Source organism: Paramisgurnus dabryanus, chromosome 3 (genome assembly GCF_030506205.2).
Source record: "Paramisgurnus dabryanus chromosome 3, PD_genome_1.1, whole genome shotgun sequence".
Classification (NCBI taxonomy): domain Eukaryota; kingdom Metazoa; phylum Chordata; class Actinopteri; order Cypriniformes; family Cobitidae; genus Paramisgurnus; species Paramisgurnus dabryanus.
This window is the reverse complement of record NC_133339.1, coordinates 30306202-30320708: the sequence shown is the minus strand read 5'-3', so window position 1 is coordinate 30320708 and position 14507 is coordinate 30306202. Positions and strand designations below refer to the sequence as shown.

At 41.5% G+C, this 14507-nt stretch overlaps 1 protein-coding gene across 4 annotated transcripts in view; it reads left to right on the top strand.

The window, feature by feature from the left end:
* The window catches only part of tnrc6c1 (trinucleotide repeat containing adaptor 6C1), a 51414-nt gene extending 38388 nt beyond the window's left edge, over positions 1-13026 (top strand). For 3 of the 4 annotated variants that reach the window (XM_065276101.2, XM_065276085.2, XM_065276108.2), the window contains 15 exons: positions 47-124; positions 252-309; positions 419-567; positions 691-822; positions 1091-1237; positions 1386-1505; positions 1737-1820; positions 2082-2331; positions 2507-2671; positions 2920-3105; positions 3199-3348; positions 4294-4509; positions 5022-5092; positions 5179-5318; positions 6313-13026. In XM_065276101.2, the coding sequence (XP_065132173.1) occupies positions 47-124; positions 252-309; positions 419-567; positions 691-822; positions 1091-1237; positions 1386-1505; positions 1737-1820; positions 2082-2331; positions 2507-2671; positions 2920-3105; positions 3199-3348; positions 4294-4509; positions 5022-5092; positions 5179-5318; positions 6313-6688 (2322 nt within the window). In that variant the 3' untranslated portion in view covers positions 6689-13026. The remainder of the gene's footprint in view (positions 1-46; positions 125-251; positions 310-418; positions 568-690; positions 823-1090; positions 1238-1385; positions 1506-1736; positions 1821-2081; positions 2332-2506; positions 2672-2919; positions 3106-3198; positions 3349-4293; positions 4510-5021; positions 5093-5178; positions 5319-6312) is intronic. The other variant, XM_065276093.2, reaches the window with a different exon arrangement.
* The last annotated feature ends 1481 nt before the right edge of the window (positions 13027-14507 follow it).

Sequence of the window (14507 nt, the reverse complement as noted above, 5' to 3'; positions counted from 1 at the left end):
ACATTGCCTGCAGCAGAAACAGCTAATCTGTTTTTCCCCTCTGAAGGTTAAAGTCCCAAACAAACAGGATGATACCTGGATCATGAATCGTCTGATCAAGCAGCTAACTGACATGGGGTTTCCTGTGAGTACTGCTTGTCACTCATGAAATTAGTATTTTGCTTGCTTTATACAGATATATTCTGTTTAATTCACAGCACATGATAGATGGCATAGATAATAGATGGTGTTTATCTTCTTTAATTCTGCAGAGAGATCCTGCGGAGGAGGCTCTTAAGAGCAACAACATGAACTTGGATCAGGCTATGAGTAAGTGTTACGTTTGCTAAATATTCAGTCTCTTTGCTAAATGATTTTCTACTGTGTGTGTGCATATATATATATATAGCATATACATCAAACATCTATAATGTTATAGGCGCCCTGTTGGAGAAGAAGTCCGAACTAGATAAACGGGGGATGGGAATCTCTGACTACAACAACGGCCTAGTCAATAAACCAATGGGCTGCAGGCCTTCGGTCATCTCCAAAGAATCCTCTTCAGATCGTCCTCCTTTCATGGACAAGGTACTTGCTTCTCACCTTAATATGCACAAATAGAAATAAAGAAGGGCACCTTTTGGGCTTCGCTTCTAGAAGACTAAAGAACAGGGTGGAAAATTCGTAATTTTTTTATTCTTTCCTCATTAGGATGCTGGGCTAGTAGATGATGCCCAAACCTCACCGTTTATGCCTTCTCCGAGCCTGAAGCTCCCAATGGGTAGTGCTGCACTCCCTGGCCAAAGCCTTGGAGTTGCCATGCAAAACTTGAACAACAGACAGGTGAGTCTGATGTTTGTTGTGTGTTCATTACTCAAATCTAAGACCGAGTTTATATCCTAAATGATACATAGGCCAGGGTTAATAATATGATGTTATTTTCTTTTCAAAATGTTTGAAAATAATTTGAAATATCTTTAGGAAAAGGAAATTAACGAATGAGAGCAAAATCATAATAAATTTGTTTTAATATCCAAATTTTCCCTCAGCTGGTGGTCATACATTTTCCGGTTTTCAGGATGAGGTTGATTTCGTGTGTGTTTTGTTGTAGATGCAGAGCGGAGTGTTTGGTAGCAGTGGAGCAGCACAAGCCCGGGCCCTGCAGCCGCAGCAGCCTCCTCCCCAGCCGACAGTGCCGCCTCTCAACTCCTCCCAGCCTAGTCTACGCGCTCAAGTGCCTCAGTTTCTCACCCCTCAGGTGAGCTTGGACGCGTATGCTAGTGGTTTAGCACCTTGCTGCAGGAGGGGTGTTATCTGCCGAAAAAAGTTTTTCACACCTGAGTATTCTGTGGGTAAATGTGTTAATGTCATGGTGTACTCTGACCACTCTGTTCACTCGTTTACAGGTTCAAGCACAGCTTTTACAGTTTGCAGCAAAAAACATTGGTCTCAACCCTGCACTTTTAACCTCACCAATAAACCCTCAGCATATGACCCTGTTGAACCAACTTTATCAGCTGCAACTGGTGAGTGCAGATCTTATGCTTTTTATAAATGCATACGGTATATTAGGGCTATCAAAATTAATAGGTTAACGCAAATTCATTTTAACGCCACACATTTTTATTAACGCGTGACATTAAATCACTAAAAATGGGTTTTTACATAGAGCGTCACATTTATATGTTTATCAGAGTGTTTTAAATTTCACTGATAATGCCTTATTATAATGTTTTCTTGTCTGTATGATTTTGCAGGCGTACCAGCGTTTACAAATTCAGCAGCAGATGTTGCAGGCACAGCGCAGTGTTTCTGGCCCCATCCGACAGCAAGAGCAGCAAGTAAGCAGTTTACCCCTCTACATACGAAAATACAGTAAAATCTGCTTTTAAATGCACTCGTTAACTTACACCTGAATATTTGTGTTTAATCTTTAAATTCGGTGAGCAGGTAGTTATAAAAAAAAAAATAAACTATTATTTTCAAAGCGTCTTTGTACTTAAGTACCATTATTGTCATTCCTATTGCTAGCTTCTAATTTGAAATGTAAATGTTGATATGCATTCAGCATGCACTCTGTTCACAAGTTTGTCCTCCTGCAGGTTGCACGTACAATCAATAACATGCAGCAACAGATTCAGCAGCATCAGCGGCAGCTGGCTCAGGCTCTGCTGATGAAACAGCAGCAGCAACAGCAGCCGCCCCCCTCTCACCCGGGCCTGCATCCCAGCGCAGGCAAATCAGCTTTGGACTCGTTTCCCGTCCATCCCCAAGCCTCCAGTCTCTCCGTTTCTGACCTTCAGACCAAAGAGCCGCAGTCTTCTCCGAACTCCTTCTCCCCCTACCCTATGTGTGAGTACCAGCATTGTCTCTTATTGCGCAGATAACTTTTATTTTGCGTTTTGTCATGGCTTCGAATACGAGTTTAGTATGTACATGGTTTATTGCTAGGAAGACGCTTGTGCCTTCATGATGAAGGTTCTGTATATGATGTATAAGAGCCTTTTGTGTGTTTTTGTCTCTGTAGCTGGATTGAACCATAACATGAATGTAAACTGCATGGACATGGGTGGCCTGTCTATTAAAGACCCTCCTCAGCCTCAGTCACGCCTATCACAGTGGACACACCCTAACTCCATGGATAATCTCTCTGGCAACTCCTCTCCAATGGAGCCTAACTTCAACAAGCACGGTACAAACCTAGGACAATTACTATTATGGTTATCAGCACGCCTCTGTGGAATCTGCATATTTCTTTGATAGATGTGTTTAAAAATGTGTTAGACAGATTTACACAGTATTGTGTTAACGAACAGATGTCTAGATAAGCATAACCAATAAGTCAAAACATTTAATGAATGTACACACAAATGCGTGCAGATTTTATGTGTGTCTTGTTGTCAGTAAACGGACAGTAAATATACAGTAAAAATTTCACAGGTGCTTTCTCTGTAGGCCCCAGTCTTGGTCCCCCAAGTAAGCCTCAGCTGGATGACTCCTACAGTCCCTATCTGATTCCCAGCTCCGAGTCTCCTGCCAGTCCTCTGGCACATCATGATAGCTGGGGCCAGGGCAAGAACACCAATGACAAGATCTCAAATGGGACCAATGTCAACTGGCCTCCAGGTAATTAACCGGTGTCTCTACAATCTCTTTGCACACATTTGTTAGGCAAAACCAGTGTATCATACATGATTTGGTTCTTTTGAAATCCCTCAGAGTTCTGTCCTGGAGTTCCCTGGAAAGGACTGCAAAATATCGACCCTGAGACCGACCCCAATGTGACCCCAGGGAGTGTCCCCAGTGGACCTACCATCAATACCAACATTCAGGATGTTAACCGCTATCTGCTCAGAGACCGAAGTGGAGGTAAGAGGACTGATCACTTTTTCCATAAAAGAAAAATATGTGCATCTGTTTTTAGTTAACTTCCTGTCAGGTGGCTGTGGATGCAAAATACTTCCCCAAACTATGTATCTAGTTAGGCATACATGTTTAAACATCTTGCATTATTGCTTCTGTTTAGACTACGGCCATATACTCTGCTTTTTAAGCGTCCCACAACATCCGCATGGCAATAATTTAATGTTTAGGCAACACACTAACTAGTTTGTTTATTTTATTAAACAAATGTATGTTTTGCACATCACTTACAATGTTATTTTTCTTACCTGTAGAACTTTAAGATATTCCTTTTTTGTTACATTTATTATTTCCACTTGAATTCTTGCCTGTTTTGTTTGGGACACAACGTAGGTTCCACCCCAACTTCCACACAGAGCGAGGCTCCGCCTCCCTCCAGCGATTGGCCAGTCACTAGCTCTTTCGGTCTGTCCTCCACCGAGGCAGACAACACAGGTACAACTCCCAGAATCCCTGTCTGCCCTCAACCCTCCCTGTGTCCCACTTTTTCTAAAAGATCCACTGTTCAACCTCTGCCTAGCATGGGACCTAGAACGGTGGTTGCATTCCTAGGTATCTAGTGGGCTCTTTTCCCCCATAAAGAGCTCTTTTTCACCTACATTTGTCCATACATTCCCTCAGTGGTGTTAGTCAGACACTGTCCCTGTGTCCAGCATGGTCACAAACTGTGATTTTGTGAGATGGAAGTGGTGAGGGGGCTGTGTTCTTCACTGTGTTCTTCTGTGGGTGGGGCATGAACCCTTATGACATCAAGTATGGCCCCACTCTCTCCTGTCTGAAATGACGTCTAGTTTTCCAAATTAGACACAGGAAATATGATGTGTGTTACCATTTGGCTCCATTTTATCCTTCCTGCCCCTTTTAAACACCTTCAATGTTATTGATCCACAGGCAAACTCTCTGACATGAAGTCCACTTGGTCACCGGGGCCCATCTCACACACCCAGGCTTCTCTATCTCACGAGCTTTGGAAAGTCCCTCAAGGACCCCGAAACACGACGGCTCCCACGCGACCACCCCCGGGCCTGACCAACACCAAGCCCTCGTCCACGTGGGGCGGAAACACCCTGGGCCTTGTGGCCGGATGGAGCGGCTCTTACTCCTCAGGTGCCACTGACCTTTCTCTATCCAAATAGCACAGTTTAACCGAGTGTGGATATCTGTGCGTTTAGTTATTCTTAGGGTTGGGTGTGGGTGTACGGAGACGGCAGTTGAATTGTCAGTTTACTTCTGTGTGGGTGTGAACGCTATCAAAGCGTTGAGGTCGGGATGAAGCGATTGGAGCATTTCCAGGTGCAGGATCTGGCACTGCAACGAACGAATGCAGTGTGTTGTGGTTTTTATTCTCTCGCATATGTTGTGTGTTAGTCAGCAAACCCACGCTGTTGTTTAATCACACTTTCTTGATATTTACCCGAAGTACTGTAGTTCCAGATTTCTTTTGCAGTTGGAAATTGTTTATGTAGAAATCGCCCCAAAAATGTAAATATAAATAAGATGTATGAACAGGATGAAATATACTTTTTTATAGAGAGAGACCTTTTTTTTAAGGCAACTTATAATACTTTTTGAGGAGATATTCAGAGCATGTGTTTATAAGACTCTCTCTCTTTGATTAGGAACCACGTGGAGTACAGACAGCTCTAACAGAAGCACTAGCTGGTTGGTCCTAAGAAACCTCACCCCACAGGTATCATCATGGCAGCCTGTTATTTATTTTTTTGTTTTTTTCTTTACTGTATGCTGTGTTATATCTTTGCTGTCTTTTTTGTTTAGATCGATGGTTCAACACTGCGGACACTGTGCATGCAACATGGCCCACTTATCACATTCCATCTCAACCTGACGCAGGGCAATGCAGTTGTGCGCTACAGTTCAAAAGAGGAAGCTGCCAAAGCTCAGAAGTCCCTACACATGTATGTATAGTTTTTCCAATAATCAGTCCCTCCAGAAAAAGCGATTATGCGATCGCATAATTTAACGCATAATCAGCCAAAGTCTGCATATTTATGAGGGGGGCGGATTTTTTCAAATACGCCGCACTTTTGCAGCATAAATTGCAGATTTCCGTGCACAACATATTTCCTAATATGCATGATTTCAATATCCCCGCATTTTCGTAGCAAAAATCACATATATCTTAGCAGAAAGTTGAAAAATGTTGGATTTATTTCACACAAGTGCAGCCATGTCCCCTGTTGCCATGGGAACGTTATGAAGTGACGTGATTATGTGATGTGAACATCATTGAAAAGCTGCAAAAGCTGAAAACAGTTTTTGCAAGTTCCTGCAGTTTTTGCAAGTTCCCGGAGTTTTTGGAAGTTTCCGTAGTTTTTAGTTCCCGCCGTTTTTGCAAGTTACTGCAGTTTTAAGTTCCCGTTCACGTTCGTTCCCCGCAGTTTTGCAAGTTCCCCGCGGTTTTTGCAAGTTCCCCGCGTTTTTTTTTTTTCATGTTCCCTCCCGTGGATTTTGCAAGGTCGTTCCCCGCGGTTTTTGGATGTTCGTTCCCACGGTTTTTTGTTGTTCGTTCCCGCGGTTTTTGCACGTTCGTTCCCGAGGGTTTTTTGCAAGTTCGTTCCCGCGGTTTTTGCACGTTCATTCCCGCGGTTTTTGCACGTTCGTTCCCGCGGTTTTTGCACGTTTGTTCCCGCGGTTATTGTAAGTTCTTCCTGTGGTTTTTGCACGTTCGTTACCCGTGGTTTTTGCAAGTTCCCGCAATTTCATCGCATAAAATTGCATAAATATCCTGCATACTCCATCGCATTTTTTAAGAAAACGTGCCTTAAGATCAAGGATTTTTGTCCGCAACAATCACAAAAAACTCTGCGTTTTTCTAGAAAGACTGGATAATAACTATCATTATACTTTTTAAAGATCAGTTTTGATCGCTTTCCTTCTCTTGTTTTCCAGGTGTGTTCTGGGAAACACCACTATCTTGGCGGAGTTCGCTGGAGAAGAGGAGGTGAACCGCTTCTTTGCACAGGGTCAGTCCCTTACGCCCACCACAAGCTGGCAGGCCAACCCCGGCACCAATCAAACGCGGCTGGGTGGCGGAGGGACGGCGGCCACGCACCCTATCGGCCACTGGACCAGCAGTGGCCTGGGCGGAGGAGCGGGCGGCACAGGGTCCGGCGGCAAGGCGAACAATGAGCTGCTGTGGGGGGGCGTACAGCATTACTCCAGCCTCTGGGGGCCGCCCAGCGCAGAGGACGGTAGGGTTATCGGCAGCCCCACCCCAATCAACACGCTGCTTCCTGGAGACCTGCTGAGCGGAGAGTCCATGTGAGAGTGCCAAGCACTTCGAAGAAGCGAACCCCCCCCTGAAACTTTCATGAGCAAAAACCAAGCAAATCATTTGGCGATAATCAACGTCAGTGGAACTGTGAACCAAGAGACACTCGCGTAAAGGCTGCTGACCTTCTTCCGCTTCGACTTTTTTGTTTTGCGTCGTTTTATCGGTGTTATTTTGATCACGAGGCTTGGGTTGCAGTATTCTATAGACTTCTTAAGAAGAACGGTGACTAAAAGAGAAGTGAACCTTTACTAAGACTTTTCTCTAATGACTGATACCAGTGTGAAAGTGTGTTTTACTACAGCTGATGAGACAAGCTGCCATATTTTTCAATTCCAGTGGCACGAGCACATCCCATCAGCCCAATCACAGCATATCACCACTTCCCCCCTCTCCACGAAGAAACGTGCATCATTCCAAACAACCCCCTTTTTCTTGGACTGGATCCATGGCTTTTTCAGTGATCGTTTGGATTGTACGGATTATTTGACAGCACTAAACTTTAGCCTTAACTGCTGTTCGGTCCCCACTCCACTCGTACCCGAGACTTACTGAAGAAATTCATCGGAGAATTGCACATTTTCTCATTTTCTGAGCCAGCCGAGCGAAAACAGACCGTCGTGCGAACGATCTCAAACAGCATAGATGTATTTGTCCTTCCTGTTTCCCTCAGTTGCCTTCCTGTCCTCATTACTCTTTAAAGGACAGACAGGTACAGTATGTGGCCCCACTGCACATCCGAGGCATATCTTCTTACGCTGAGAGAGGACAGCTGAGGGCATGTGTGCGCGTGTGTGCTAAATATGTAAACCACTGCTCATAAAAACCGTACAGGAAATCCTTTTCCAGTGCGCCACGTGGAATCGATGGACTACTTTCTTGAATTTTCCTAAATGACCTCTTCAAGAACATAAGCCCTCATTGTTGTTTGTCTGACGTGCAATATATGCCACAGACTCTTCCGTCCAGCTCGACACAGTAAACTGTTGCTGATGAAACGGTAGGAGCTTGTTTTGGGGAATTAAAGACTCGCGTCCTCTTGCGTGGGACTCGACAGAAGAGAAGCTTCTGGGTGCGTAAGCCCTTGGGGATAAAACATTCACAAGCACTTCCTCTACACACTCAAGGACAGTGTGACTACAGGGGCACAGGGGATTCAAACCAAATAAGAGGTGTTTCTTGTAACCCAGTAGACAAAGTGCATTTTTTGTTGTTGTTGTTGTATTTGGTACAAAAGTATGGAACAAAGACAAGGGGTGGTTTATTCATAGCACTTAGCAAGAGCTTCAAGCTCCGATTTCAATGCCAACAAAATTACACATGGATGTGTGAAAACTGACAAAAAAAAGAGCAACGATGAAAAGCAATCTACAGAACTTCTCCAGGCTCCTTTTTGAACTCTAAATGGATTTTGACATTTATTTTCTTGTCTTTCCAATGGACTCGGACGTAAAAAAAAAAAAATGGTAGCAAAATCGAAGGGATGTCTGATGAGGAAAAAAACACCAAGACTGAAGCGTTCATGTTTTTTTCTTCGAGATGATATATAGATCTATATATCAAAGTAAATATCACTGTTACAGTACTCCAAAATCATTAGCCTTCTCGTCTGGAGCTTGACGTGTTGTAATGTTTCTAATGGATTCTGTGGGGCCGCCTGCCCTGGTGGCCCCGCCTACCTGTATGATAAGTGTGGCCATTGAGTGCCTATCTGCTGTGGCGCCTCTGGTGCCCACGCTCTGACTTTGATCCGCTGTGCCAGGCCGGCGCACCAGATGCCAGAACGGACCTGCCGCTCGTACGCTCGGCCGGAGCAGCGGCTCCTTTAGACCTGGCCAATCAGTACGTACTACTGCGCCAGCACACGACCTCGTCTCGACTTCACTCTCATAAACTCTCCCTCTCATGCAAAGATCACTTTAGCTGGAAGTGGACAGGTTCGTTTTATGTACCATGTTACGGTTATCGATTGAGGTTTTTCCCTCCTGGAATTGCCAGTGTTGTTATTTTTATTTCGTCAACATTGCTGTTGTTAATGTTGTTGTTGTTGCTGTTGATGTTATTGTTGTTTTGCGCTTTTTTTCGTTTTCGTTTGTTCGTGTGTGTGTGTCAATGCAGTGGTCTCTACGGTAGCTGCTCTCACCAGCCCCTTTTGCTGCGCGTATGCAGAAACACTCTGAATAAGAGGCAAACCTCAGTGTATACGGCGACCGCTAATGTCGCCGATGGCAATTGATAGAGAATCACTCGGAAGCATTACGATGGGGATGGACTGAACAAAGTGGCATAATGAAGTGTAGGAACGGTGCTCAATTTGACTTCTACTTCTCCATCGTAGCCCATCTCTGCCTCTTTGCACTTTTCTTCTCTGTTTCAGCCCTGCTAGGCCGCGTTCACACTGGTGCTTATGACAAAGGGCAGGCAGAGTACACTACTTTACCTGGTCGCCTCCTCTGACAGTAATAAAAGCAAACGATAACGGAGACTCGGCTCTCTACTTCTATGCAAAGACCGACCGAGAAGTGCAGTTCAAAAACTGTAGTTCTCTCCAAGCCCACTCTTCAACTTCAGCAGTTCATTCTGAGCAGGCAGCTTCCTCGCAGTGTGGCCTGCAGTAAGAAACCAGCCCACTTGTTAAATCAGGCCCTCACTGTTTACTCTCTGAATGATCGCGTACATATTACATACATATATGCAGTCTCAGGGCAACCTCAGAGAACCCCAAAGTGATTTCTCTTTAAAGGGGGCAGAGTTATGTAAGCATTCATTGGGCTTCAGAGCCAAATCCTTGAAACCGAAGTGGATGAGTTGACTTGGAGAAGGAGTCCCTACTGTAACATTAAGCTAGTCTAGAAAAACGTCGACTTGAATTATTGCATTAATCAGATATCTTATCAGACTGGGGCTCTTTAAACCGTTTTGGATGTAGACTTTATCAATAGTTGTTTTTATAAAGAGCACATGGAGATGGAGAGGTAGAACTCAAGTTGGCACCAAGTCAGACGGGTAGCACCTTGTCCCAGGTATTAAGTGTTCAACTGGGAGGACTGCTGAGAATAAACAGGGAATCCAGAATGTTTAGGTGCACTGTAGATGGTTCACATTGGGTACATCTTTCTTTAAACCAAAAAAAAACAAGGTTTTTGTCTCATTATTAAATATAAGAGGTAACTTTAATTCTGTAGTACACTCTTGACTGAAGTGCTTCTCTTTGCAAGCCTTTTACGCCCGAATGGGGCGAACAGATGACTCTGGGGTTGCTGTATTGATGGTATTAAATTCTGTCCTGTTCCGATACTAAGGGAACGGTGCAGAGTTATTATTATTATTATTATTATTTTGTTTAAGTTTCATTTTTACAGGTCCGGGTCCATACGGACCTTTTGTATCAGACGGCCTGTGGCACATGCCAGTTGATACCAAGTCTTAAAAGAGGAAAATCCCTTTCTGGAAGATATTTCATTTTCCTTTTTTACTCGAGTGACACTAGCAACAATCACTATTGCCTGTTTTTGAAGATATATGAATATATATATTTTTAACTGCCTTTCTCTAAGCTGTTCTCGAGACCACAGATTGAAAAAGAACGTCCAAAACATGTTAAAATTCAGAGGAATGACTGGCGGGTTAGCCTGCGAGCCAACAAGTGCCCAGTCCTCCACTGTGGGCATGCTGGGTCTTTGTATGTAGGACTGATGATGATGATTATGTACCCCAACTCTATGAGAGAGGCTCAAATGCAAGTTGTGTAGATAACAAGGCTGCTTCAAACATACAAAATAACAGGGCCTGGTGAGCTCTAAAGGAGATAAATCCTCTTTCTTAGGGCCCTGGCTTGAATATGCACATGCTGGTTGATATACATGTACATCTGAAATCCTGTGTATGTATATAACTGGTTTATCTTTCTCCATTTACCTTTAGTTTGTTTTTCAGGCCTAAGTGACCCATTTCCTTCTCTCCATGAATTACCTAGATGATAAAAAGCATAAACATATCAAAATTATACAAATGAAAAAATACAAATACTTGAATCAAAGAAGCGCCAATAATGTAATGTGAAAATTTTTTGTAATAATTTTGTCATTCATACACTTCCAAGCTTTTTGATAACATCGGTTCAAACTGAACGTAAAAAAAAAATATTAGAAAAAAAACGACAAAATGAAAAAAAAAAACAAAGATAAAAAAACGCAAAATGACATCGTTTGTATGTGTGTGTTTGCACAAGATTGCGTGTACTGTATGACAAATGAATGGATCTCAGTATAGATTGCTTGTATGAGTGCCGAAGGGTTCAAACCAATGTATGCTTGTGATTTACAGTGGAATTGTTTGCGCCTTTTGTTTTATTTTTGAAGCATTTTAGAGGTTTTTGTCTCTTTTTTTGTTGGCTAGTCAAAACTATATTCGGATGTGTGTTGTTATTGTATTTGTTCTTAGCTTTGTTATTAGAGTTGCACTGAGTGTCTGCTTCCCCTCATTCAGCTAATCGTACAACATGATATTAAAGTACTAAGGGGACAAGGTGACAATTCATGTGTTAATGTTTACTCAAGGACTTATTGAGAAAAATAACAAGTGTGTTTTTTTTTTTAAATCTGTAATACGATTATCTACCTTATAGTGGCTTTTATTGTGGAATAATCCATGATAAAGAAATGGATTATTATGAGTATTGCACCATTTTTGTTTTAAAGATTATAAACAGAAAAAATGCAAAATACTAACAAAAAAAATGATATAAATATAAACCGTGGGAAAATCTTTTTTTTTGTTTTTTTGTTTTTTTGAAGAACTGTGGCCATAGTTTGATGTAGAGGGACTTGTAACTCTCCATGTTGCACCATGGAGAGCTGGATAGACATCTGAAGAAGAGTTTATTACAAGACTCATTTCAGAGGTGCCTACCTTTATGGTTTGCTTTTTTATTTCAGTTCTACTTTTAGTCTTCTTTGTGCAAGGCCACCAACAGTTTACAAGCATTTCATGTTTTTCTGAAGTTCAAGGAAGAGAAAAATTACATTGAGAATCCTAAAGGACATACTTCCATCAGATAAATAACAAAAACACTTTACGAAAATGAAGATTATTGTGCTACTTGCTGAACTCTGGGATTGATCAGTGTTGTCGTATTTTTTTTTATTTTACTTATGTTGGCAATGTTACTTCATAGATGATTAAAGCCTGTACTTTCTTGTTTTTTTTAAAGCTACAAAAAAAAACATTTCCTTTGTTGAAAAGAAAAGAGATAATTGTTCACTATCTTGCACACACAAAAAGTGGATCATGTCTCAGGAAGGCAAGGGTTCCAGAGTACCAACTCCACGCCATTTAATGTTTGTTTTTAGAGAAAGAGGATTACAGAAAAAAATAAGCACTGAAGGTTATGGATTTCAGAAGAAGAAAAATACCTTTGTTTCTAAATCCGTAGCAGTTACGTATTTACCAAATAATGAACTCTTAATGGACTTTAAAAAAGGAGTGCTTTATATATAAATCTATATATTGAAATTGCTTTACATTTTAAACAAAATGATCAATGATTTTGATTGTTCAAAAGACAGTGAAAGAACATACGAATGCTGTATGTTTTAATCTTTATTGTATTTTCTTAACATGAGGTCCCTTCCTGTTGAAATCAGGACCATTGTGCATTACTATTTCTTTCCTCTTTGTCGTTCTGTCTCTTGTGGCGGGTATTGAACACAATGAAAATTAAAAAGGGGGTCGGGGGGCATGGTTTCTGTATCGATTTGAATGATTTAAACCGAATTAAAGGCTGGTTTATACGGATTATGATCTATGCACAAGGGGGGTGGGGTTCTTAAAGCTTCTGTGACCCATCTCTCATTGGGATCAGGGGAACTATTTTCCGGTTGTCCTTTAATTGTGCTGACGCTGTTGTTTCCCTCCTCCACCGACACCATCTTCTTCTTTCCCATTTTTTTCATGTATCTTACATACAAGTACATCGCCATGCTGTGTATTCCTAAACCAATGAGCGTCTCATTCTGAAGCACTGTGGGGTTTTTATTGTAGCCCATGACTTTCAAGGTTGTCTGTGTTCTTAACGTGTGAATGAGCGAGCGAGTGTGTTACTTGGATGCGTGTGGGCAGAACTATTGGGTTGCTTTTGCCTTTTGATTTTAAATGTTAAGAAATATGTCTGTACTGAGATTTTAAGAAGTCAGTGGCTTTTAATGTTTTTTCTCTTTCTCTCTATTTCTCCTCATAGAATGTGATTGTTGATGACATGCACCGAAAAAATGTTTTGAACTATGGAGCTTCTTTCAAACAATTAATAAATGCATTTTTGTTCTTGGTTGTAATGACTGTGGTGTGGTGATTGTTTGGGAGAGGTGTTATACTGGAGGGCAGGGCTTTGAACCAGAATTTTTTCCCAATTGGTTCGTTCCGAACAGAAACAGTATTTTAACGTTTTCGGTTCAACCCTAAAATTGAACCGGTTAGAACAAAAAATAAAGTTCCTGAAAAGATTAATATTGTTCCATGTCAGCTGTGGGACATACAAATAAGTAGGCTGATCATTAGGACACTTAACTTAAATTATTAGTCTACATAATTTTCCTGAAGTCTCTAGTCATCAAACATTAAAAAAGGCTACATTATGTAAGCATCATAACTGTAATTCTGACATGCCTACATTTGTTGAATGCACTTAAACACGCGCACACACACATAGACGGAGGGCGAATTCCAAACGGCGCTTCGGGAAGAAGATGCAGCATAAACACATGTCTCTCTCCACATAAAGTGAAAAATACGTTGTTTTTCAGTGCTTTATTCACCAAATGTATTTTATTGGACTACAGTATGAGACACAGTAGCGCAACTCTCTCTCTAGTTTATACATCAAGAGTTCTGATCTATGGAGGGCGGATTTGGACCGGACACATTCAACCGCATGTGCGTACCAAAAATTGCTCACTTTTGCGTCTTTTAGCGGTTAAATTGATTAAAATCACTTAAGTGTTAACATTTGCAAGCGTTCGAAACACGTGCAAATGATCAACTTTCACCCTATTTAAATTTGCGTATTAATCCGCGAACCGCATGCGAGCCAAACCTTGGGTCGTGATCTGTACGGATCACGGATCAATTGCGATCCATTACACCACTGATTAGTAAAAAACAAACATCTTGAGATACTTGGTAGCCTACAATATTTCCCTCTTATGATTGAGCATTAGAGACTTGTGCTTGAGTAAGTTAGGCTACTTGCTGGTGGCAAGCTTCTCATTTCTCCGATGAGTCAACGACGACCAAAAGTGAACTTCACCGAGTCATATTAGACAGAAATCTTGTCAAAGAACGAAAAAATAACTGTATTAACCGGTTACCATTATTTTAAATAAACGTTTCTGTTCCGGAACATATATTTTTTGAAAGTTTCTGGTTTCGTTTCTGTTCCTTGCAAAACAGCAAAAGTTTCTGGTTTTCGTTCCGTGAACCAGTGGTGTAGGGTAGTTGAAACAATGAGTTACACCCACATCCAGAAGTGTGAATGGTGTTATACATAAAACTTGTTCATGAAACGACATTAGAAACAGTATTTTTGTATAATAATGCATGAAATTTAAAGATGCCACATTATTTGAATATCAATATTTTTACTTTAATACCTCATACTGGAGAAATAACCGGAAAAAATATCTATAAACTTTAAGGTATTCACCTAACCTAACCTAACTGGTTATTTTTATGTGTTGCATTTATTCAGTTTTAGTATCCAAATGTCAGTAAAAAGATGACAAAAAGAAAACTTTAAAATATTAATCTGTATATGTGA